Here is a 24,201-nt window from a genome sequence, read left to right as displayed (position 1 = left end):
GGCAGACACTTTTTCCAAAGTGCCTTACAGTACATTTCATATGCTATACATTTGATCATGTCTGTTCACTAGTATATTTGAACACGCAACGTTCACACTGCTAACGCAAAGCTCTACCAGTTGAGATAACAAAATCACATTGCTTACTACATATTGAAATATACGAATGGTCTTGTTGTGGTGTAATGTCGCAAGGAGCAAGCGAATATGAGAGGGGATATGAAGATTTCTTTATTGATCTCCTTCAGTTTGTGTTTTTGTTGAATGCTCTGCTACCTGGTCTAGCCCAGTCAGTTTAGCGGTTCAGCCGTGACACACAGTCCCCTTTTATAAAGCTGCTCTTGCCATACTCTATGAGTCTAGACAACCAATGAATGCCAGATACAGCAAATCGTCCTATTATTGTGCTTAAAAAAGTCAAGCTGTGCCATTTAATTCATAACAAAAATATAGATTCTGTCAGTAAAAGCAGGTACATATTAATGTTTTATGCTGGACATACTGTACAAACTCAAAAGAAAAAGATTGGCTTGTTAGAAACGCACATCAGGAAAGTTGGAGGCTAGCTGTCGTAAGCTTTGTTTCAAAATGAAAATGCATTCATGTAAACAGGACTTTAAAGGTGCAATGTGTGACTTTTAGGATGATCTCTTGACAGAAATGCACTATAATAAACATAACTATATTATCAGTGGTGTATAAAGACCTAACATAATTTACTGTATTGTTTTTATTACCTTAGAATCTCCATACATGGTACCCTTACATGGAAGTCGCCATTTTGCACCACCATGTTTCTACAGTAGCCCTAAGCGGACAAACTTCTCATAACTATATGTTATCTCATATGATAACATCTATGTCCTGTGGCGGCTACTGTAGCTTCTCTATGCGTTTCGAAAAGAAGGGATGAGCTGTGGACTGAGCCGTTGGTTGCAAAAATGGTCTTACCAGTAGATGCTGCTAAAAGTCCCTCATTGCACCTTTATAACATAAATAAATGTAAATAAATATATAGATATATTGTAACATGTTAAAATACTTGTTATGGAATAGAAAATAACATGCATGATTATTGTCTGCTTTCAGCAATGTGGACACAGATGAGCTATGTGGTGAGTTAATACTTTTTGTTGAAAATATTACAGTTCTTTTATTGAATATTTTTAGCTACACTGTCAAATTAGTATCATAAAAGCTGTAATTTAATTTTAAACAGTTGGTTTATAAGAAAACTATAGCACATAAACATTTTACTATTTTACTATTGGGTTTGTCTTCAAATAAATAAAAATAAATAAACATGTAGGATTAAAAAATAAGATTAAATTCATCATTCCCCCCCAATGATTTTCTATTTTCCTTTAGAGTACTTCTCTCAGCACCTTGGAGAATATGAAAATGTCCTTGCTGCCTTGGAAGACCTAAACGTCTCCATACTGAAAGCCATGGACAAAACCAAAAAAGTAAGTTGTCCCAAACCTTCTCCTCATTCATTATCTAAAGGACATGACTTTGCTTACACGGTTACTTGTACACTTTTGTACCTAAAAGTTGGTTCCTCAAAGGTACCTATATATATATATATATATATATATATATATATATATATATATATATATATATATATATATGTACCAAAATGGTAGATATCAGGATCTTTTTAAAGGTATCGTCCTAGTATGTACCTTTTTCTGAGAGTGTATGGAGTGATATTGACATAAAAAAACAGCGTAAAGCCTTATATTTGTATTAGTGCAGAAGTTTGTGTAGATGATAGATATGATAAGAGATGTGTTTGTATTTTGCATCAGTTCTTTGAGGCTGTTATTGTCTTCCCCTAATCACTCACAACATCTTCCTCAGACCCTGCTGTGAACGTTAGATGCATCATATTAAACAAATCGTAATAAAGCGCTGCGTGATATGCACTATGGGGAAATCTCAGTGTGGATGATGATGGATCTTCACTACTTCATACTTGTATGTGTCAGACATTGTCACACACAGAAATGTCTCACGGCATGTCGTGCTGCAGTCACAAAAAAATTTACATCTATTGATTCGTGTTTTCCTGGACACAATTTTCCTATTTTTTTCATTTCACTCAGCACCACTTTCTTTGTTGTGTCTCTTTGGGAGTCTTTAAAGACCTCCCCACTATAGTGGTTGGGGTTAGGGACACAGAAGAGTAGGGGGTTTGTTTGTAAAAATAGTTACTAAATGGTAAATGGACTGCATTTATATAGCGCTTTTAACAGACCTATGGCCATCCAAAGCGCTTTACAATTAGCCTCACATTCACCCATTCACTCCCACATTCATACACCGACGGCGGTGTCAGCCATGCAAAGGCGCCAGCCAGTTACTATGTTTACCTGTGCAAATGAAGTGAATAAATTGTGCCATTTTTGCATATAGTTGGACTCTTGAAAATTTTTACTTAACTTGCGCAATTCGCACATGAAATTTGCACTCTAGGGCTCTATCATACATCCGGCCTGATGCAGCGCAATGCACATAAAGGCTTATAAAGGGGATGAGAGCTGAGACTCTCATTGGTTTAATGCACGTTACGCCAAAAACACACCCATTACTCATTAAAAGAATATGATCAACCCTTTTCGACCGTGCGCTCGGCGCACAAACCATTTTTCCCGTTGTTAAATTAGCAAAAGTGGATTCAGATACGCCCGTTTAGACCATGCGCTTTAGACAATGCGCTTAGATCGTTAAAAAAGGGCCCGCCCTATATAGCTCATTTAGCTGTTGTAAGTATAACATACTCAGTGACTATTAGCATTGACAATCTACACTGACCGTCAACGGGTCACACAGGCAGACACTGTGTGCTTCAGTATCCACAGATCTCTTTAACCGAGACTGTTTGCAATTTCATATTAATAATGAAGCAAAGCGATGATGCCAAGACCAGCAGATTTGCCACTTAATTCATGTGAGCGTCTCAGAAATAGAGTCACATATGAGGGGCAGCGCTATGCCGCTTCATTATACCCTTCTTAATAAACAAGACAGACAGGGAAATATGAAACCCAATTAATGTCTAGTTGAAGCACATTAGCTTATTAAAAGTATATTGTCAGAAATACTACATGTATGTGAGGTTTTTGGTCAAGATATTGTAGCTGGTTAGGACTTCCAGATCTTCTGATGATGGTGTTTTTGCACTGGTACTTTTGATAGATGCAAATGCTGATGGTCTTCTTTGTTCATCTTGATTTAAACTATTCAGACTATGTTTAAGGTTCCTATTGGAATACGACAAAAGATTGTTCACCAATATAACAACAAGATAAAGGGAATATATTCTAAAATGAGTTATTATTACATTGAAGAAGCTTGGCAAATAATAAACATTCACTATCCACATTTCTTTCTAAAGCAGAGATGACAGGCTGATAACATTCACTGAACTACTGAACTGTGAAAAGTAAATGTAAACAAAAGACTGAGTTAAATAAAACATAAGGTGTTGTTTGTCTGTGATCTCAGGCTTCACACCTCTGGGTTATCACTGTTGTTTGTGTATTGTATGAGTGTGTGGGCAAACCAGCAGCTGTGAATGCGTCTCTGCCCTCAGGAGAACATCATCTGAACATCATCATTGTGAGGGGGCTGAAATCAACCAGCCAATATCTCTCGCCTTTAGTTTACAGGCCATGACACAATGATGAAAGATGATTTTGATGTTTTCAAAAATAGCGATGCGGTTTGTACATTCACTCGTCTTGTAGTGCATTAAGTTATCAGTTATTTGCGAACATTCACTTGTCTTGTAGTGCATTTAGCCATTGGTTATTTGCGACCTTTACTGTTTATAACAGTGTGTGATTGGACACATACTGGATGTGACCCTGTCTGTGATTTACTGTACATAAAATCATCTTTCATAATGTATTGAACATTCTGTGAAAATGTAACCTTTAAAACATACTTACACTTTGGTATGGGACCAATTCTCACTTTTAACTAGTTGTAATTTTAGCTTGCATATTATAGCATAGTAGCTTCAATGTGTTAACATTAATTACTGCAATAAAATAATACTAAACAATACTTTCAAAACATTAAATCTTTAATCCTTTTGTACATTTTTAATGATTGATGATGAAGTCTTTTCAAGTTGTACAAATTAACAGTAGTTAATACACTCACCTAAAGGATTATTAGGAACACCATACTAATACTCTGTTTGATCCCCTTTCACCTTCAGAACTGCCTTAATTCTGTGTGGCATTGATTTAACAAGGTGCTGACAGCATTCTTTAGAAATGTTGGCCCATATTGATAGGATAGCATCTTGCAGTTGATGGAGATTTGTGGGATTCACATCCAGGGCACGAAGCTCCCGTTCCACCCCATTCCAAAGATGCTCTATTGGGTTGAGATCTGATGACTGTGGGGGTCATTTTAGTACAGTGAACTCATTGTCATGTTCAAAAAACCAATTTGAAATGATTTGAGCTTTGTGACATGGTGCATTATCCTACTGGAAGTAGCCATCAGAGGATGGATACATGGTGGTCATAAAGGGATGGACAGAAACAATGCTCAGGTAGGCCGTGGCATTTAAACAATGCCCAATTGGCACTAAGGGGCCTAAAGTGTGCCAAGAAAACATCCCCCACACCATTACACCACCACCACCAGCCTGCACAGTGGTAACAAGGCATGATGGATCCATGTTCTCATTCTGTTTACGCCAAATTCTGACTCTACCATCTGAATGTCTCAACAGAAATCGAGACTCATCAGACCAGGCAACATTTTTCCAGTTTTCAACTGTCCAATTTTTGTGAGCTCGTGCAAACTGTAGCCTCTTTTACCTATTTGTAGTAGAGATGAGTGGTATCCGGTGGGGTCTTCTGCTGTTGTAGCCCATCCGCCTCAAGGTTGTGCGTGTTGTGGCTTCACAAATGCTTTGCTGCATACCTCGGTTGTAACTAGGGCTGCAACGATTCGTCGACGTTGTCGACAAAAATCGATAATAGAAATAGTCGACAATGAATATCATTGTCGACGTTGTCGCCAGACATGTTTTTTTTTTCGACCGAGTGAGGCATCTCTCTTCATTACAATCTCTGCCGAGAGTCGCACATGCGCATTAGCTTCTCTGCTCAGCGATAACACACAGAAATGGCAGCGTCCAACGTAGCAGCTGCGCATACCAAAACATCTGAGGTTTGGGAGCATTTTAGCCTGGATACGGCGAATAAAAAGATTACCTGCATGGTCTTTGCATTTCACGGCAGCACCTAGGTCATGCACGAACATTTAAAGAGAAAGCACGTCGGAGAGTTGAATGAAACAGAGTTTGACTCGCCTCGGTAAGATTTAAATAACATGGAAGCCAATACGTTTTGTTTTGGATGTACATTATACATTTTATATGCGTATTTTCGCTTTAAAATAAATAAATAAAGGATTTAACGTTATGCCCGACTGTGCATGACAAAATTTTTAATTAAATGCATGCAGTCTAAGAAGAGAGCCACGGACGCCTTTCTGCAAAAGAAGCAGACGTGCACCCCACAACAGGTGAATGCCCTCACTGATATATATATATATATATATATAACTCTGTTTTTGTAATTTTTCAGAAATCTCGTTTTTTGGTTGTGCATTCAAATTAATATCAATTCAACTGCAGTTGGTTTGTTTTGATTTAAACCTTCAAAACTTAAAAAATATAGCATATATATATTTATATATATACAACCCCAAAACAGAAAAAGTTGGGACATAGTATAAATTGTGAATAAAAAAGGAATGGAATAATTTACAAATCTCATAAACTTATATTTTATTCACAATAGAATATAGATAACATATCAAATGTTGAAAGTAAGATATTTTGAAATGTCATGCCAAATATTGGCTCATTTTGGATTTCATGAGAGCTACACATTCCAAAAAAAGTTGGGACAGGTAGCAATAAGAGGCCAGAAAAGTTAAATGTACATATAAGGAACAGCTGGAGGAGGACCAATGTTTAGGAATAGGAATGTTGTCCCATTCTTGTCTAAAACAGGCTTCTAGTTGCTCAACTGTCTTAGGTCTTCTTTGTGGGATCATTCTCTTTATGATGCACCAAATCTTTTCTATGGGTGAAAGATCTGGACTGCAGGCTGGCCATTTCAGTACTCAGATCCTTCTTCTATGCAGTCTTGATGTTGTAATTGATGCACTATGTGGTCTGGCATTGTCATGTTGGAAAATGCAAGGTCTTCCCTGAAAGAGACGACGTCTGAATGGGATCATATGTATCTAGAACTTGGATAAACCTTTCAGCATTGATGGTGCCTTTCCAGATGTGTAAGCTGCCCATGCCACATGCACTCATGCAACCCCAAACCATCAGAGATGCAGGCTTCTGAACTGAGCGCTAATAACAACTTGGGTTGTCATTGTCCTCTTTAGTCCGGATGAAATGGCATCCCAGTTTTTCAAAACGAACTTCAAATTTTGATTCGTTGGACCACAGAACAGTTTTCCACTTTGCCAAAGTCCATTTTAAATGAGCCTCGCCCAGGGAAAACGCCTGTGCTTCTGGATCATGTTTAGATATGGCTTCTTTTTTGACCTACAGAGTTTTAGCTGGCAACAGCGAATGACACGGTGGATTGTGTTCACTGACAATGTGTTCTGGAAGTATTCCAGAGCCCATGTTGTGATTTCCATTACAGTAGCATTCCTGTATGTGATGCAGTGCTGTCTTAGGGCCCGAAGATCACGGGCATCCGGTATGGTTTTCCGGTCTTTACCCTTATGCACAGAGATTGTTCCAGATTCTCTGAATCTTTGCATTATATTATGCACTGTAGATGATGATAACTTCAATCTCATTGCAATTTTTCTCTGAGAAGCTCAAAAAACTATTTTTCACCGCAGCATTGGGAGAATTGGTGATTCTTTGCCCATCTTGACCACTGAGAGACACTGCCACTCTGAGAGGCTCTTTTTATACCCAATCATGTTGCCAATTGACCTAATAAGTTGCAAGTTGGTCTTTCAACTGTTCCTTATATGTACATTTAATTTTCTGGCCTCTTATTGCTACCTGTCCCAACTTTTTTTGGAATGTGTAGCTCTCATGAAATCCAAAATGAGCCAATATTTGGCATGACATTTCAAAATATCTCACTTTCAACATTTGATATGTTATCTATATTCTACTGTGAATAAAATATAAGTTTATGAGATTTGTAAATTATTCCATTACTTTTTTATTCACAATTTCCACAGTGTCCCAACTTTTTCTGTTTTGGGGTTGTATATATATATATATATATATATATATATATATATATATAAATATTAGGGCTGTCAAAATAAACGCGTTAACGCAAATTCATTTTAACGGCACTAATTTTATTAACGCGCGATTAACGCAACACGCAATTTCTGTTTGACCCACAGCTGGATGAATTGAGAAGCAGCAAGTAACCGGCACTGTCTAGATGAGTCGGAGCTTTTCATAAAAATAAGAACATTAAGCTCTCGTCTAGCGAATCCAATGCTCTAAATGGTCATTAAACATCTAAAATGATCTTTATCTGCACGTTTCCTGAGAGGTGTACCGTCCCAAATCCATATAAAGCAAAGATGCGTCTTCTTTCACTTTTTAGTTTCGTTTTTAAAGCATTCAGAAATGATAGAAAATAGACTGCAGGACTTGCTTGATGTTAAAATAATTATTAAGAGAGATAAAGTTCGGGACCTGATTGATGTTAGAGTTATTAAGAGTGACAAGGCTCAAAAGCGATGTCTGACGCAGACGTCTGAAGCGCATGCACACAAACATGCGAGTGCGTGACCCAGATATATATAGACATCTTACACAAAATTACAGTTTTAAAAATATCTGTTTTGACAAGAATTCACGCAGGTATGACCTATAATCTGTTATATCTGAAGTGAATGTTTGTTTAACTGTTGAGGAAAAGTATCTGTTGTCTAACATTATATTAAACCCCTGCATTAGTATCTTAAAGCGGTCTGTCTCAATGTCAAAATTAAACAATAAAAGAAAAACATATATGTACCATATATTGATATTGTTTTTGCTCTGCGTAAACAGGTGTAGTTATGTCATGCTTTATCAGATTCCAATAATTGTTCCAATGGTTTTGAAGTTTTTTAATAGAGAATGTTAAAATATAAATGACTAATTTTTGAAAATTTGCTCATCCCAACTCAATTTGCCAGCACAGGTCACAAATAATGCAGCAGCAAACAGAAATGGAGAAAGAACAAGGTCTTCTAAAGGGAAAATCATATATAAAACTATGGCTGATGGTTCAGTTGAAAATGTAAACAGGCTGTTGTAGACATACATTTTCATATAGCATATATATTGACCAAATCCATGCTGATTAGAGCATTAAAAACTTGAAAAGTGTTACATTTAGGTAAATTTAGAACAGATAAAAATAATTTATTGACAGCCCTAATAAATATATATTAAAATAGCTGAAATACATAACTTCGTTTTGGTAAAATCATAGTAGCTGCAATTATTAAAAATGTAAAACTTGTTTTCATTAAATGTAAAAAATGTTCATTGAACTACCCCCTTCTTTCTTGTTTACTATCATTTTCCACAGAATTAAAGCAATCTCATGCTAAATTTTTAGAAAAAAATAATTATTATTCGATTAGTCGACGAATCGTTTCAATAGTCGGTGACTAGTCGACTATTAAAATAGTCGTTAGTTGCAGCCCTAGTTGTAACGAGTGGTTATTTCAGTCAAAGTTGCTCTTCTATCAGCTTGAATCAGTCGGCCCATTCTCCTCTGACCTCTAGCATCAACAAGGCATTTTCGCCCACAGGACTGCCGCATACTGGATGTTTTTTCCTTTTCACACCATTCTTTGTAAACCCTAGAAATGGTTGTGTGTGAAAATCACAGTAACTGAGCAGATTGTGAAATACTCGCTCAAAAATTGCTTAAATCACCTTTCTTTCCCATTCTGACATTCAGTTTGGAGTTCAGGAGAATGCATTGAAGCAACTGCCATGTGATTGGTTGATTAGATAATTGCATTAATGATAAATTGAACAGGTGTTCCTAATAATCCTGTAGGTGAGTGTTTATTATACATTAACTATTTGTAACAACTGAACCCTATGTAAAGTGTTAAATATAAGCATATGGTTAAGAGATTCAGTGAATATAATTATTCTGATTCAGTCACTTGTGACATTTAGTCCAGTCTCTGGTTCAACACATCCATTAAGACCCGGTTTGAATGCTGCAAACACTTTGTATGAATTACTTGAACTCATAGTGGCTATAAATAACAAAAAATACCTGCAAGGTCTGTAAGGTAAGTGTGAGGATTATTAACAGTCCACAGGTTAATCATAACCTTTTGTGCTATATGACTCAAATGGTTCAGTGTAAAGGTCTGTCTTGTGTATATATGCACCATGTTGGACAACTTGTTGGATCTCATTGATTTGTATGCATCTTGGTAACACACCTGCTTCAGAAGAATTATTTGTTCTGGCAGTTAAGGGATGTTCTCAGATTTAATAACAGCTTTGGTTAGTGACAGTGCATAGTTGCCTCGGCGTACAACATAATTACACTGGCGACTGTTGACTGTTCCTAATGTTGAAAAGCCGACGTACGACCCCGCAAATAACAAACCCTTGCTTTGAGAGTATAAGCTATCCTTATCCACAGGTTTAAGGGCTCTGCTGAATGTCACTTAAAACATAAGTACACCCCAGAATGAAAATTTTGGCATTAATTAAAGTTTGTGTCCACTATATGAAATCTTGTTAATCTATTTAAAAACGTATCATGTGATTTCACCTGCAGGAGTACCATGAGGCCACACACCTTGAGCGGTTTGTGACACGTTTCCTGTTGAAGGAGACCACCAGTCAGCTGCAGTCGCTCCAGAGCTCTCTTGAATGCGCCCTGGAGACCACAGCCGAACAGACCCGACAGGAGAGGCAAGCAGCTTACAATTGACTTTCACACTAAGTTTCCAGAGCATCAGTGGCAGTAATTGCATTAATAGAGCAGGTGACGGGCAGACAGATAACCCCAGGCTTTTGTTATTATGCAGAAATACAATGAAGGCTGAATATAAACCAGTTTGTGCTCGTATGTGTGATTAGCAGCTCATTTTTAGACTCAGACTGCCAGCATTTACGTGTGGAGGTGGGTCGGCTGTATGGACCGTAGTGGGGGTGAGCTCCTTTTAGAGTGCACAATTTTGAACGGAAATGAGCTGTTTTATTCCAGCACCTGGATGATTGCATGCTACACAGTGTGAATATGTGTGTGCATGATGTGACCGTATGCATGCCCACAACCTCACCTCCTCAATGTGCAGCAGCTGGACTGCTTAGATCTCCTTGCCATCATATGAAATAAGCCAGAGGAGCTGGTGACCTCTGCATTTAACCCATTCCAATGAGTCGTAAACACACACACAACCAATGGCTCAACGGCTGAATTGCAACCAGCGGCTCAGTCCACAGCTCACCCCTCCATTTCAAAACACATAGAGGCTGTTTACACTTGGCATTAACATGCGTTTTCATCGATCGGATCACAAGTGGACGACGTTAATGCCAGGTGTAACTGGTGTTCAAAACATTTTGAATGCGTCCACTTTCGACCACTTTCAACCACATTCAGAGGTAGTCGAAACCACTTTAGATCGGATTGCTTTTGTAGTGTAAACGCAGATGTGGTTGAATGTGTTCGAAAAGCCACACGCGACGCCTTCTCTCCGCCCATTTATCTAATCTGAGGTATTAAACACAAGTTTTACGTCTTTTTTGACTTCTGGCGTGAACACACGGTGAACAGCGCTATTTTTAGCCTTTCATTGATAAAACTAAAGCGGCTGATCTCCGCAGTTTCGTTTTGAAAGCTATGAAAGTTGCACAATCCTATTTCATCAATTGCGCTGAAAATTCAGAGAAAGCTCTAACATACAAACTTACAAAACTCTGTGCAGCATGTATACTTGCTAAACAAGCAGCGGACTCCGACATAATATTAGTTCGCGTCCAAATAAACTCATCATTACTCGCCCACAGTCTCGACGGACCAACCCCTCACAGTATTGAGGACAGAAGCGGTCGAAAGTGGACAAAAGAGACGGATTTAAATACCAGGTGTAAACGTAATGTGTCTCTCTCATCCACTTGTGATCCGATCGATAAAAACACATCTTAAAGGGACCATTTAACATGTCCGCCCAAAAAAAAATCAATTCATACTCCACACGCCAAACAGACGGGGGCAGTATACCTCCAGAAAAGTGAGTTGGTCTATTTTAATTTAGCAGCTGCAAATTCAGCAGCATATATCAAGTTTGATTTACATTAGCAACTAAGTTATCATTAGTCACAAAAAAAACATTCTGTCTCATTAAAATTGCAATGTTTTCCGCTACGTTTCGTGCGTCCATTTGGTGTTCATTATAATCGAAGACATTTCAAGCTTCTTAGCTAATGTTACATTTTAGCATCAGCTTGGTAGATAACGGGTGAAAACCGGATCGGATCCGTGGGTAGAGCTAACTATTAAACGTTAACAGCTAAGGATGCGCAATAATTTGCATGCGATAGTCATTGCGCTTCTCGTCAGTGAAGCCGGTTTATTGATTAAAAGTGAATCGCCATTAGCTGCTTTCAGATGGAGCCACATTTACTGCACAAAGCCGTAGTTCATGTACAAGCTGAGCATAGGTTATGGCAATGCCTATTATAAGTGAACTTCTAGCGAAATACTAACAGCATCTTACTTACCAATCGAAAAGAAAAGTTGTCATTTCGGAGTCTAACCTCATTTCTTTCATGTTCATTAGTTGTCTCCAGCGATGAAAAGCAGTGCCAGTATTTACTCTGGTTCGGTTACTTTATTTATCATATTTTATTTGTGATTCCGAGCGCGTTGTTCCCTGCAGCAAATGTTTGTGGTAGTGGTAAATGTCTCTTGCTTTAGCCATTCTTCCGCTCTCTTCCCTGAACTGAAATACGTCCGAAACCCCTATTGCAAGGCAGGAAGGCATCAAGGCATGTCCGAATCCATGGCTGTCCGAATTGCATTTCTCTGAGCTGCATTCATAAATCTTAAATCAACAAGTCAGCTGTCTTAGTTTTCGGACGCAGCGGTACTAGTAGAGGGCTGTACTCCCACTTATTCGTGTATTGCAGTTTGGCTGGCGGTTATGTGCGTGGCCCGCATACCGCCTCCCATGGTCGAAACTGGTATTACAACACCAGTCGGGCTGTAGCTAGTAATTTAGCATGCTAATTCAGATTGATATTTCTGCAGCACTATACCTTGTCATTTTTTTAATGACATCTTTGCCCTTATTTCTTCTCATTCTTTTGATGCGTGTAACTAATTTTTAAAAATCTTTTACCTCAATTATTACAAATGGCACCTTTAATACCAAGTGTAAACAGCCCCATAGAGAAGCTACGGTAGCCGCCACAGAACAAACACGTTAAGGACTGAGACACTGTAGTAACAAAACACGATCTATAGAGCAGTTTGTCCATTTAGGGCTACTGTAGAAACATGACAGCGACTTTGATGTAAAAAGATCCGCGGTGTACGTATATAAAACGACTCTTCCTAAGATAAAACCAATTAATACACCACTGATAATATAGTTATGCAGATTATATTGCATTTCTGTCAAGTGATCCTTCTTAAAGTTACACAATGCATCTCTAAGAGGCTTAGGGGGCATGCACACCAAAGCTTTTACGCCCGCGGCGGTCGTATGTTTTTAATTGTTTCCAATGAAAGCGTGCCGTTTTTCAAAAAAGCCAGCAGCTAGCGTTTTTTTTCCGTGCTAAAAGCTAAAGATTCACCTTTTGGGTAAAAAGCTCCGCTCGTCAATGTCAGTTCTAACACGGCTGTCCAATCACAGTGGAGGAAGGGCGGGACAAATACCACAACAACTTATAGAGTTCTCAATGGGCCTGAAAATTAAAACCCGACCCGGCTCGTGGCTTTTAAAGCCCGGACCCGATGTACTCCGACATATCAACATGATATATCTGGCCGAACCCGTCCCGCGGCCCGATGCCGCAGCCCCCCCTTTTTTCCCTCTCATACACGTATTATCATGACCAGCAGACGGGAATTCAAGTCAACCTTTAATGTTCACGCCTTTTAACAATACAACATACTGAAACGATAAACTTTAAATATGTAAACACTTTCCAGACCTCTGATTTTCCTGTAGTAGTGTAACAAACTCTGTCTGTGTTCCCCTGTCTTGCTCGTTTCACTCGTGTCTCATTCATTTCCACTGCATTTCCATTTCATTACTAGCAATAAAAAAATAAAAGCACAAACCTGTGCATGCCGTCATAGGGCTACACGCATGAAGCCTCTTACGTCACCAAGTTTTTGTGTCGCTGTTGACAGTGTGGAGTTATTTATAAAATAAATCCAGATTTGAACCTAAAGCCATCAAGGCTTATCTCTCTAGGATGAACTCATTGTATGCCAAGTTACTCGCTGCTACTCCATACGGCTTGATTCCCACAGCGTGGGATGTATTGAAAGTGGCTGGTGGCCAAAGCAAATTGAAACAGTGCGGCCCATTCTCTATTCTGTCTGAAGCGTCGAGTCTCTGAGGAGCTGTGCCGCACACAGGGATGAAACAACAGAGATGAGCTCAAATCTGAGACCAGACGTCGCTGGAGTGCTCACACCGTCCACAACACTGCTTTCATCTGTGTGCAAAGAGCACCATTCGAAGCTGGTGCTTATATTTATATATATGTTCATTTTCATGTTTTACATTTTGGTAACACTTTATTTTGATACTCCACTTTAGACATTCAACTAACAATAAATAACTTTGCAACTACATGTCAACTAACACTCATCAGAGGATCACGTGACGTCCAGACCTCTATCAATAGTAATTCATAGTTTTCAGTCACGTGACCCACCAGGGGTGTTGGAGGGCAAGAAAGCTGCAGTTTGCATTGCAGTGCAGAGGTGAAGTCTGATTTTTAGATCATAGCGTCTGTCAGAGCATCTTTGTTCAGTGACGTTTCAGGTGTGCAGGCATGCGGTTGTGAGTTGGGTTTTTAATAACCTGGCTGATTCATCCGTCACTGATCCAAGCGTTGCGATGCAGTTTTTAGCCGTGGAGGGTTTGATCCCCTCAAGATGTGAGTTACGCAACAACATCTTTAGGGATAATGAGGAACCAACCGAAGCATAATTTTGACACCTGCCTGCCTCTGTTTATTTCATTGTCTTATATAGACACAGCATCCCTCTGCTGCTCAGGTAACGCTGAACAATGTAATAGATAGGTGTAAAAGAAAATATGAATATTTAACATTATATACTTATTATTTGTTTTTTTTTAAACTGAGTCTAAAAGATGACCCTTTACTGCTCTGGAAGAATTGCATAAATTAAGATTTTTTAACTATTCATTCGCTTTGGTTTAGGACAGAAAGATTTTGTGCTGTCAATGATGTTTGTGAATGCATTTTACGGTGCCTGAAAACATTGAAGCATCATTTGCATGTGAATAGTGGCTGTGTTTCTACCCTAATGCAAATCAATTTAATGCAGCTTATTAAATGGTTAGCTTTGGGATTTGCTTTCAGTATGGCTACATAACAGTAACACACCAATGGTATTTGAAGAGTTTGGTTCCAAAACGCAATTAATCCATTTTGACTAATTTGGGTAAAAATGTGTTTTTCTATACCAAGAAAGTGACAAGATGAAAGATGAAAACCACTATTTTCTGTTACAAACTTTCACATAGCATCTTTATGTTATAAAAAATGCAAATCCATAATTAGATTTTCAAAGATTTCTTATAAAAACTGATTTTTTTACAAAATGCTATAAATCTATTGAATCAATATATAAATGTGCATTCATCTTTGCCATGTTATATTCATTTAGATGACTAGTGGAATACACAGATAAATAAACATTAATGGCATTGATCAAAACACTTACTTTGTCATATTAAGAACAGCGGTAAGCTGTTAAATGTTTTGGTCCTGCTCGATTTTCGTTGACTTTGAGTAAAATAATGGAACGTTTTTCATAAGATCCCCTGGGCTCAATGTGTTAGCATGACAGAAGCTTGATGCTATTGGGAGAACAATTTTTCCAGCCACCGAGTGCCTCTCGCGTACATTATTCGATTTTGATAGCATACATTTCTTCCCCGCCACAGAAAACCACCACAGGTTTATCAATGCCATCAAAAGTATTATTTTTTGTTTGTTTGTTGATTATGAAGTACAAAGTAGATGAGGAAAACTAGGATTCTGTGTGTATTCAATGCGCCACCATTGTTGTTTACAATGTGTGGAAAGGTGCGCTGTGATTTGCTGAGCAGATTTATTGCATTCTTCAAAGAAAGAGGACTGTCGTTTATTGCGTTTTGGGAAAAAAGGGAGAAAAGATGACAGAATAACACGGCGGATATTGTTTTTTTTGCGTTTAGTTTTTAATAGTGACCTTATACAATACTGATTTTGGCGGTAACTCATTTGTTTCTTAAATGGCATTTATCGCGTTTTGGAACCAAACTTTATTAGTGCTTTGCTTTTATTTGGGGTTGGGAATATATGCAACCTCCTAAGTTGTGCATTTTAGCATGTAAATCACCCCACACCATCAAAGTGTTATGAAGAGGTTTGGGAAGAAAGAATTTAGGATTTTCATGACATTAAAGATTATAGGGAGGATAATTTTAAAGAGACTTGAGGTAGACTGCTTCATCTCGAGCTAGTAAACACCACTTAAAGCGGCAATATGTAGATTTTCACTATAAGAGGTCGCTATACACAATTTACAAGTTTTTGATATTTTATACTTTAATCTTACATAATGTGGCTTTAAAACACCAGAATCACCCATAACATTAGGAACTGGTAACCACGTGTAACAGTGGTTTGCACAGACAAAAACCCTTCAAAATGTTCTACACAAGTGTAAATAAATTATCATTTATGTTTTACTTTAAATACTTTGCATATATTTAGGTCACAAGTAATTGGTATCCTGATAAGGAACAGTATGTAGGATTGTGGCCAAAACTGGTATTGCAATCACAAAACTTGTGGCTAAAACTGGTACAGCAATCACACAACTGGTGGCCAATACACAAAATGACAACATAAACATCAGTTGAGGGCTGCAACTCCACTTTTTAAATGACAATATCCTGGCCAGACCACTGTTGTGAGTGATATAAGTATTTGAAATAAAAATGATTTCTTAATGTCTAGTGACATATCTGGGCCATTTTTTGATTAATTGATATAAATTTCTTACATACTGTTCCTTTAAATGTGGCCTAACCTATACAGTTATTATTTATTAGCATTGATTCAGCTGCTGCTATGTTTCATTTGATTGTTTCTGATAGGTGTTAAAATCCCAGAAGAAATTTGCGGGTTAGCCATATGTGATACCGATGGCTATTTTTGGCCTCTCACATCCGGGGGGAAGAATAATTCGAAGCTAATAATGAGATGTGAATAAACAAACATTCCTCAGCAGCTGCTCAGTGTTTGTGTTTGTTTCGCTGGTGTGTGTCTAAATTACAGACAGGCGGCGTTGAAGCCCGAGGTTCTGTCCATTCAGTGGTCCGGACGGAGATCTAATCGGAGACTTCAAAGGAATAACAGCTTGTCTCCAAACAACCCACTGCTGAACCTGGTCAATTCAGGTGATTTTTCTGAGACACAAACCTAAACCCAGTGGCATTCAGATGATGTTTATGAAGGAAATCATGTTATTATATTAGTAATAAATAGTTTTTAGATTTTTTGGCAAATCCTATTTGTGTTTGGTTATTTAATTTTAAAGCATCAAATACTAAGTCCTGATTTGAGCAAATGGTGTAGTTGAAAACCATATGAGCAATATAATGCAAATGTCAATCTTACCATGAAAAAAATGCCACATGTTTTAAACTATGCTTATATGTCAGATGTCAATATTTGGTGGCTTAAATACTCATGTGAGGTCTCTAAGATTTAAAAAATAATAATTAAATTATTTTACAGTTAGGTAGGCACAGATTTTAGAATTGTCCGAGATTTTTGTAATGTTTAGTATGCTGTTTTTCCCCATTAAAATATTTTTTTTAAGACATACATTATTTTCATTTGTTAAGTATTATTGCTTGTGGCTTGGCTTGTGCATTTTTATTCACAGAATTCCTACAAAGTAGTGTCCTTTTCTGTCACATGCATATTTCTCATATCTAAAACAGAAAACACATGCATAGACTGATCAGATTTTTTTCTTATATAAATTCCATAATGCTGGAATTGCTCATATTTGTGCTTATTTATTATAAACACAGAAAACGAACATTGTGATGATCTGACTTTAGACGTAAAGTTTTATTAGTGAGCACATTATTTGTGTTTCTTTGCAGGTTTGTTTGAAGAAGACAACCAGTGGATGACTCAAGTAAACCGACTGCAAAAACTGATTGACCGTCTCGAGAAAAAGGCAACACACGTCTACACATGATCTCATTCTATCTGTTCTTTTATTGCTTTATTACTCATGTATCACAACAAATCAAAGAAATGACATGAGAAAGTATATTTTGTTTGATGAAAATGAAGTCTATTTTTGGAAAACTATTTATGAATTTAAAAAACTACTTGTTGAAGTATTTGGAAATGATTAAATATAGGGTGAATAGCCCTAAAGTGGGACAATTTAGGGAATTTTTTGACTTCTGTGAAATGTGCTTGACGCTTGGTCATCATTTGTTTGTGATGTCATTTTTGTGATGTCATAGTTTCACCTTCACGCCATTTATGTACACTGAAAAAAATGATTCATTCAATTTAATCAAAATTTTTAAGGTAGGTGGTTGCAATCAATTTATTTAAGCTACATTTAAACAAACGTTTTTTGTTTGGTTTTGCCGTTCTAATTTTTTTGTTTAAATGTAGCTTAAATAAATTGATTGCAACCACTTACCTTAAAAAAATTTATTAAATTGAATGAATCATTTTTTTCAGTGTATTTTGGGGGCCCTACAACTAGACCTTAGGTGTCCCACAATAGGCAGTGTCCAACATTAGGGAAATTCACCCTATAATAAAATATATGGTATTATTGCAAATTGTAAATAGATTATTAAATACTTTTTATTGACAATCAAACATGTAATCAATATACATGCTTATATAAAGCATATAATCCTGTTATTGATTACATGTTTGATTGTCAATGAAAAGTATCTGTCTTTAAAAGCAGAAAAATTATATAAAAGCAAGAATTTGACATAACTTAAGGAATTAATCAATAATAAAATGAGCAGCATTGTAAAATAATTAATTTATTATTAAAAAATTAACATCAATCAATTTATGATGGTGTAAATGTTAATGTTAAGAATAAGTTGAGAAAAAAATACTAATTTAATTTAATTTGTATGTTTATATTTTTGTCTGTGAATTGTTTCTTGTTAATTTTTTGTGTCACTTTGATTTTGTTGTATATTAAAACTGACCGTTTTGGTGAGATTCATATAAGTATGTGTGCTAGAACTGAGGTTTGTTCTCTATTCTCAGGAGCTTCGTCTGGAGCCTGTGGAGGACGAGGTGTTGGAAAGCACCACCAAATCAGTAAGTCACTTACAATCTCTCCGTCTCTCACCATACAGTCTGAGAATCATTCACACAGATGCCTGTCGTCTTGGAAACAGTGGCGATCGAAAAACTTGTTCCAGGTTATTCATTTTCTTTCATCTTACTATCGCTCTCCTCTTTCATTTGACCCTGTCGTCTTTGGCTGGGTTTTTTCAGGGCATTTTTCTCTCAGGCATTACTGGATGCTGTTGACAGACTGTAAATGGGAGGTTTGCGTGTCTGCGACTCTGTGCTTGTTAAAGAGCAATGAGAAGGATATTCAGGCCCCCGTGGAGCCCGTAGCTGTAAACAGTAATGTACGGCTGCCCACACAATACAACATTATATTGGATGCTGAAGCATAAAATTACCAACAAATGAGTAGTGTGCGCATTTGCGCCACTTTAAATAACACTCCCATTCAATTTCTCGTGCCTTTAATAGCAACTTAAACATGTCTTTGCAAACATCCTGTGGAAGAAAATGGCTGAAGTGCTTTTCATTTTTATGCGCTTTTGAAAGTGGCTCACAGAAATGGCTGCTTTGAGATTTCAAAGAGGGAATTTTAAGCTTGATGGTGGTTATAACTTTAATAAAAAAATAAACAAAAAAGCTTGTCAAAGCTTGCACACACGTTGCAAATGTTGTATTTTTTCTTAGGGCTCTAGCGAACCAATCACAGCATTTGCGATTCGTGGTCATTATAGTGGCGCTTTTCCATTGCATAGTACCCCACGGTTTGGTTTAGTTTGGGTCGGGTCAGCTTACTTTTGGGAGCTTTTCCATTGGGTGCAGTACGTAGTACCCGATACTTTTTTTCATACCACCTCGGTTGGGGTTCCAAGCAGGGCAGGACTTAACAGGGTGGAGGCCCCTGGGCTTGAATAAATTTTGGGCCCTACATTATCAGAACAAAAGGTACAAAAGCGGTCACTGGGACGGTACCCTTTAAATGGGTCCTAATATTTACCATTTAGGTACAGATATAGGTACATTTGTACCCATTATATGCACTCTTTAGGTACAAAGGTGTACTATTTGAAAGGGTACCACCCCAGTGACAGTTTGTGTAAATTATCTTCTGAGAGTGCACTTACAGTAAACAACCTGAAATAAAAAATATATCATAGAACTACATTTTAGGGAAGTTTCCTGACAGGGTTTCGATTAATCCAGCACTAGGCCTATTGCTAGGTTATATTAGGGCATTCAAGTAGTTTTTACAAACAAACCTTACAAAAAACATCACTGGTGTGCGTCTTGAGACAAAACAATGGCAATGATATATGTTAAGATATATCAGTGCAAGATGTGTTTAAATTAAGACAGATCAAACATGCTTTTTAGTCTTGGACTAGGATAAGACCTGACTAGGAAACTGCCCCTCTAAAGCAGAACATAAGCCCAGTCTAAAATTAAATCATGTATTTTAGGGATGTCACAAATCCACATTAATCCTGCACATTAAAAAAATACCCCATAACAACATTTAAAATCATTGTGTAAGACTTAGCTTAAGAAGAGAATGATATGTTTTGATTAACATTCACCTTATTACACACCATTTAATGTTATAAACATAATCAACAAGCGTATTTTGTGCATATAGCCTAAGTGGTGCAGTGAAAAGAAAAGATTTTAGGATGTTTTTTAATAATTATGACAAGACCATCATATAATATTAGACACCAAAAACCAAAGTGGAGAAGATGATCATTAATTAATTTTTGCGTCTGATATGAACGTAATACATTAAAACCTTGAACGTAGATATAAAAATGAACACTTTTCAGAAGTTTAAACTGTGATTCTGTTAAGCGCAAGCAAACATGCTGAAAGAGAAACTACAGGAAAGTTAGTCTAGCTAGCTAGTGGATTATATCAAAAAGCATCAGGACATCAACATGGCCATGATTTAGTGAATCCTCACCTCCAGATGAAGTAATAAACTGGACTGATGATTTAAATGTTGATATAATCATGTGCGTTGTTAACTCTCCGGATTTTGTTATGTTTCGTAGCTCTGCTTCAGTCGTTTATTTCTCCACAGGGATTGTTTGGTTAGTGTCGTGTGAGCTGCAGACTGCGAGCAGATTGAATTTCATTTGGCGCTACGCAGACCGCTTGGTGATGTCAAAGTACCGCGAGAGCGATTAGAAAGCAGACTTCTCCGTGTGATTTCTCGAATCGCTCTCGCGGTACTCTGATGTAATTATTTGGCTGTTGTTGAACAACATGAATACACCCGTCTGCTTTACAATCACTTTTGCGCCGTGATAATTTGATTTCATATAATGATCGGATCGCGCAGTGCCGCATGAAGTCAAATGTACCAAATATCAAATAGCCGACTGTATATGAGGTTCAACCCGCCAAAGTAGCAAGTGGAGCATGCGATGGTGAGTGATTCAGATGTCAATTTATGAACGAAAGTGTCAAAGGTTTGTCACACACTGTTAAGTATTTTCACGCTTTTTTAAATGGGTATATGGAAATCCTTGACCATTAATAGTGGATATACTGCGTATACCTGCTGCGTATCACGTTAGATTACAAACAAACAAGAAAAAACAGTGTTACAAGACCTACTCTAATAATCTTTCATACGGAGCGCTTCATTTTCGCGTTGCTCTTTCTCGTTATCTGTAAAGCTCATTTATGACTCTCATTTCGCGTATTCGCTATTATACTAGCATCTATGGGTTTCAAAAGCAGTAAACTCAGGGCGTCATATTCAGCACCAAGATGACTGACATATATTAACGAATTAAATGCAGCACCAAACAATTCCGCACCAACCAATAGGCTGTAAAATAAAAAATGAAAACGACTGAACAAATCAAACTAACGCAAGCCGGCACGGAGGCCCCTATTGGCCGGGGCCCCTGGGCTCAAGCCCAATCAAGCCCAATGGTAAGTCCGGCCATGGTTCCAAGCGACCCGAGCTGATACCAAATGTGACGTGAAAACAGAGATGCTCACAAATATCTCTGAGTCAAGTCTGAAGTCTTTGAGCTTGAGTCCAAGTCAAGTCTCAAGTCTCGTTGTAACAAATAAAGAAATTATAAACATTTATAAAAAAGAACAAAGTTGCACATTAAGTAAGGTCTAAAATTAGCACTAGGTACAGAAATTAAATTAAATGGATAATAGCACTGTCTTTATTGTACAAATTAAATATTATTATTATTATTTTTAGAGCAATAGAAGTGATTTTCTGTTTGTCTTGGGTTGTTTGATTAACATAAATGACACAGACTTAAGTAGGTTAATTGAGGTTACTGTCTCTTTAAGAACAAATAAGCCCAGACTGGTTTCTTAAGACATATACAAAAATGTTTTTATTAGAAAAATAATACTGTGAGATCATTTTGTGTGTATGTGCCCTGTCAAGAAAAGAAAGATTTTATGTTGGCTTAACTTTTGAAACACTTCTCTCTGTATGTGCACTACTGAGGGCACTTAAACGCGTGCTCACACACAGGCGGAGGGCGAATTCCAAACAGTGCTTCAGGAAGAAGATGCAGCAGTCGTTTCACATAAAAACGTTATGTTGTTTTTCATTGCTCTATTCAGACAATGTATGTTAATAGACTACATATGACACAAAGTAGCGCAACTCTGGACCTGACTGGAGCTGGACCGGACACACTTAACCGCATGTGCATACAGAAATCTGCTCACTTGAGCGCCTTTTTGCGGTTAAATTGTTTAACAATTTAAACAATTGCAAGCCTTAGAAACACGTTAATGAAAAACTTACCCTATTTAAATTGCATATTAATCCGTGAATCGCATGCGAGCCGAACCGTGTCGTGGGCAGGTTGTAGGTAACGGAGGGAGGGGTATGACAGCGAGCTTATCAGACGCTTCCTAAAAATAAACATTGTTCACGAGTCGCACGGCTTGAGTCCGAGTTGAGTCTGAAGTCTTTGAGGACGAGTCTCAAGTCGAGTCTAAAGTCACTGTGTGTGCGACTTAAGTCGCACTCGAGTCCGAGTCTCAAACTCGAGTCCCCATCTCTGTTGAAAACACTGTAGATCACTGATTGGTCTGAGAGAATTGTCACGTCATCGCTATAATGTAAAAGATGTTGTCATCTGTGCTCTGCTATAAGTTCCCAAACTCCCTTTTAGCGATGAAAAACATCCACAGGTTGAGAATCAGGGACACCATAACAGTTTTTTCCAGATTTGCAGTTTGTGGCGGAACATTCGCGATGAGCACGTCAGCATTTTATATATGCTTAAATGCAACCTAAATGAGGCCCCGCGGAGCGCCGTCACCTGACGCCGCGGTGTTTGAACAGAAACTGTCATGTGAGACAGAGGTAGTGATAAACGCGATGTGCAAACATCTATTTGTGGTGGCCAATTTTAATTTTGTGGCGGACTGAGAAATAAATAAATGTATGGGAATGTACAACAACACTCTCACTTGTATGATATCACAGCAGGCAGCGCAAATATAATGACACGCCTATAATCCCTCCAACTGCCAAGTGATACTAAACTTGATGGAAAAGCTTACCAGGCCAAAGTGAGGTGAGCTGACCCGACCCAAACTAAACTAAACCGTGGGGTACTATGCAATGGAAAAGCGCCATAATGTTGTGTTCACACCAGATGCAAATGAAGCACTAAGCTCAAGTTATTTAAATGACGAGCAAATGAGCAGTGTTGGGGGTAATGCATTACAAGTAACGTGCATTACGTAATAATATTACTTTTCTGAAGTAGCGAGTAAAGTAACAAATTACTTTTTAAATGTAAACATTAATATTTGTGTTACTTAAAAAAAGTATTGCAAGTTAATTTTCAGTTTAATTAATTTGATAAAAAAAGAATGTACTAAATTAAACTAAACGTAGTGATGTAGAATTACACACTCTATGCGTGCACCCCTTTGAGTCAGAAACGGAGATGGCAGGCCAGAGCTTGTCTTTTTGTGATCGAAATATGCAATTTATAAATGCAGAACTTCATAAAAAACACCTGCAAGGCCTGAAAGAGATCAAGCCTCAGCAATGTAAGAAAAATGAATGCGAAAGTACCTTAAAAGTAACGTAAATATTACTTTCAATGAAAAGTAACTAAGCAACGAAATTAGTTACTTTTTGGGGAGTAACTTAATATTGTAATGCATTACTTTTAAAAGTAACTTTCCCCAACACTGCAAATGAGGCAGCGTGAATGACACGATTAGTGTGAATGAAGCGATCCGTGCGAATGACGCGGTTCTAGTAGTAATGTGATTATGACGTAGTGAGCGGAGGCAGAAATACGAAACAACGATGGAGGACAAAATCATATATATACTCACTTAAATGATTATAAGGAACACCGTACTAAACTGTTTTTGACTCCCTTTCGCCTTCAGAACTGCCTTAATTCTATGTGGCATTGATTCTACTGAAAGCATTCTTTAGAAATGTTGGCTCATATTGATAGGACAGCATCTTGCAGTTGATGGAGATTTGTGGGATGCACATCCAGGGCACAAAGCTCCCGTTCAACCACATCCCAAAGATG

At 37.7% G+C, this 24,201-nt stretch overlaps 1 protein-coding gene across 1 annotated transcript in view; it reads left to right on the top strand.

The window, feature by feature from the left end:
• necab1 (N-terminal EF-hand calcium binding protein 1) overlaps window positions 1-24,201 on the top strand; it is a 47,595-nt gene that overhangs the window by 13,405 nt on the left and 9,989 nt on the right. The window contains exons 4-9 of the mRNA XM_065291020.2: window positions 1,090-1,115; window positions 1,369-1,466; window positions 9,852-9,988; window positions 16,619-16,740; window positions 17,458-17,534; window positions 18,614-18,667. Of these exons, the coding sequence (XP_065147092.1) occupies window positions 1,090-1,115; window positions 1,369-1,466; window positions 9,852-9,988; window positions 16,619-16,740; window positions 17,458-17,534; window positions 18,614-18,667 (514 nt within the window). The remainder of the gene's footprint in view (window positions 1-1,089; window positions 1,116-1,368; window positions 1,467-9,851; window positions 9,989-16,618; window positions 16,741-17,457; window positions 17,535-18,613; window positions 18,668-24,201) is intronic.

This window comes from Paramisgurnus dabryanus, chromosome 19, assembly GCF_030506205.2.
Source record: "Paramisgurnus dabryanus chromosome 19, PD_genome_1.1, whole genome shotgun sequence".
Classification (NCBI taxonomy): Eukaryota; Metazoa; Chordata; class Actinopteri; order Cypriniformes; family Cobitidae; genus Paramisgurnus; species Paramisgurnus dabryanus.
The sequence above is the reverse complement of the archived record's forward strand: the minus strand, read 5'-3'. Positions and strand labels throughout refer to the sequence as shown.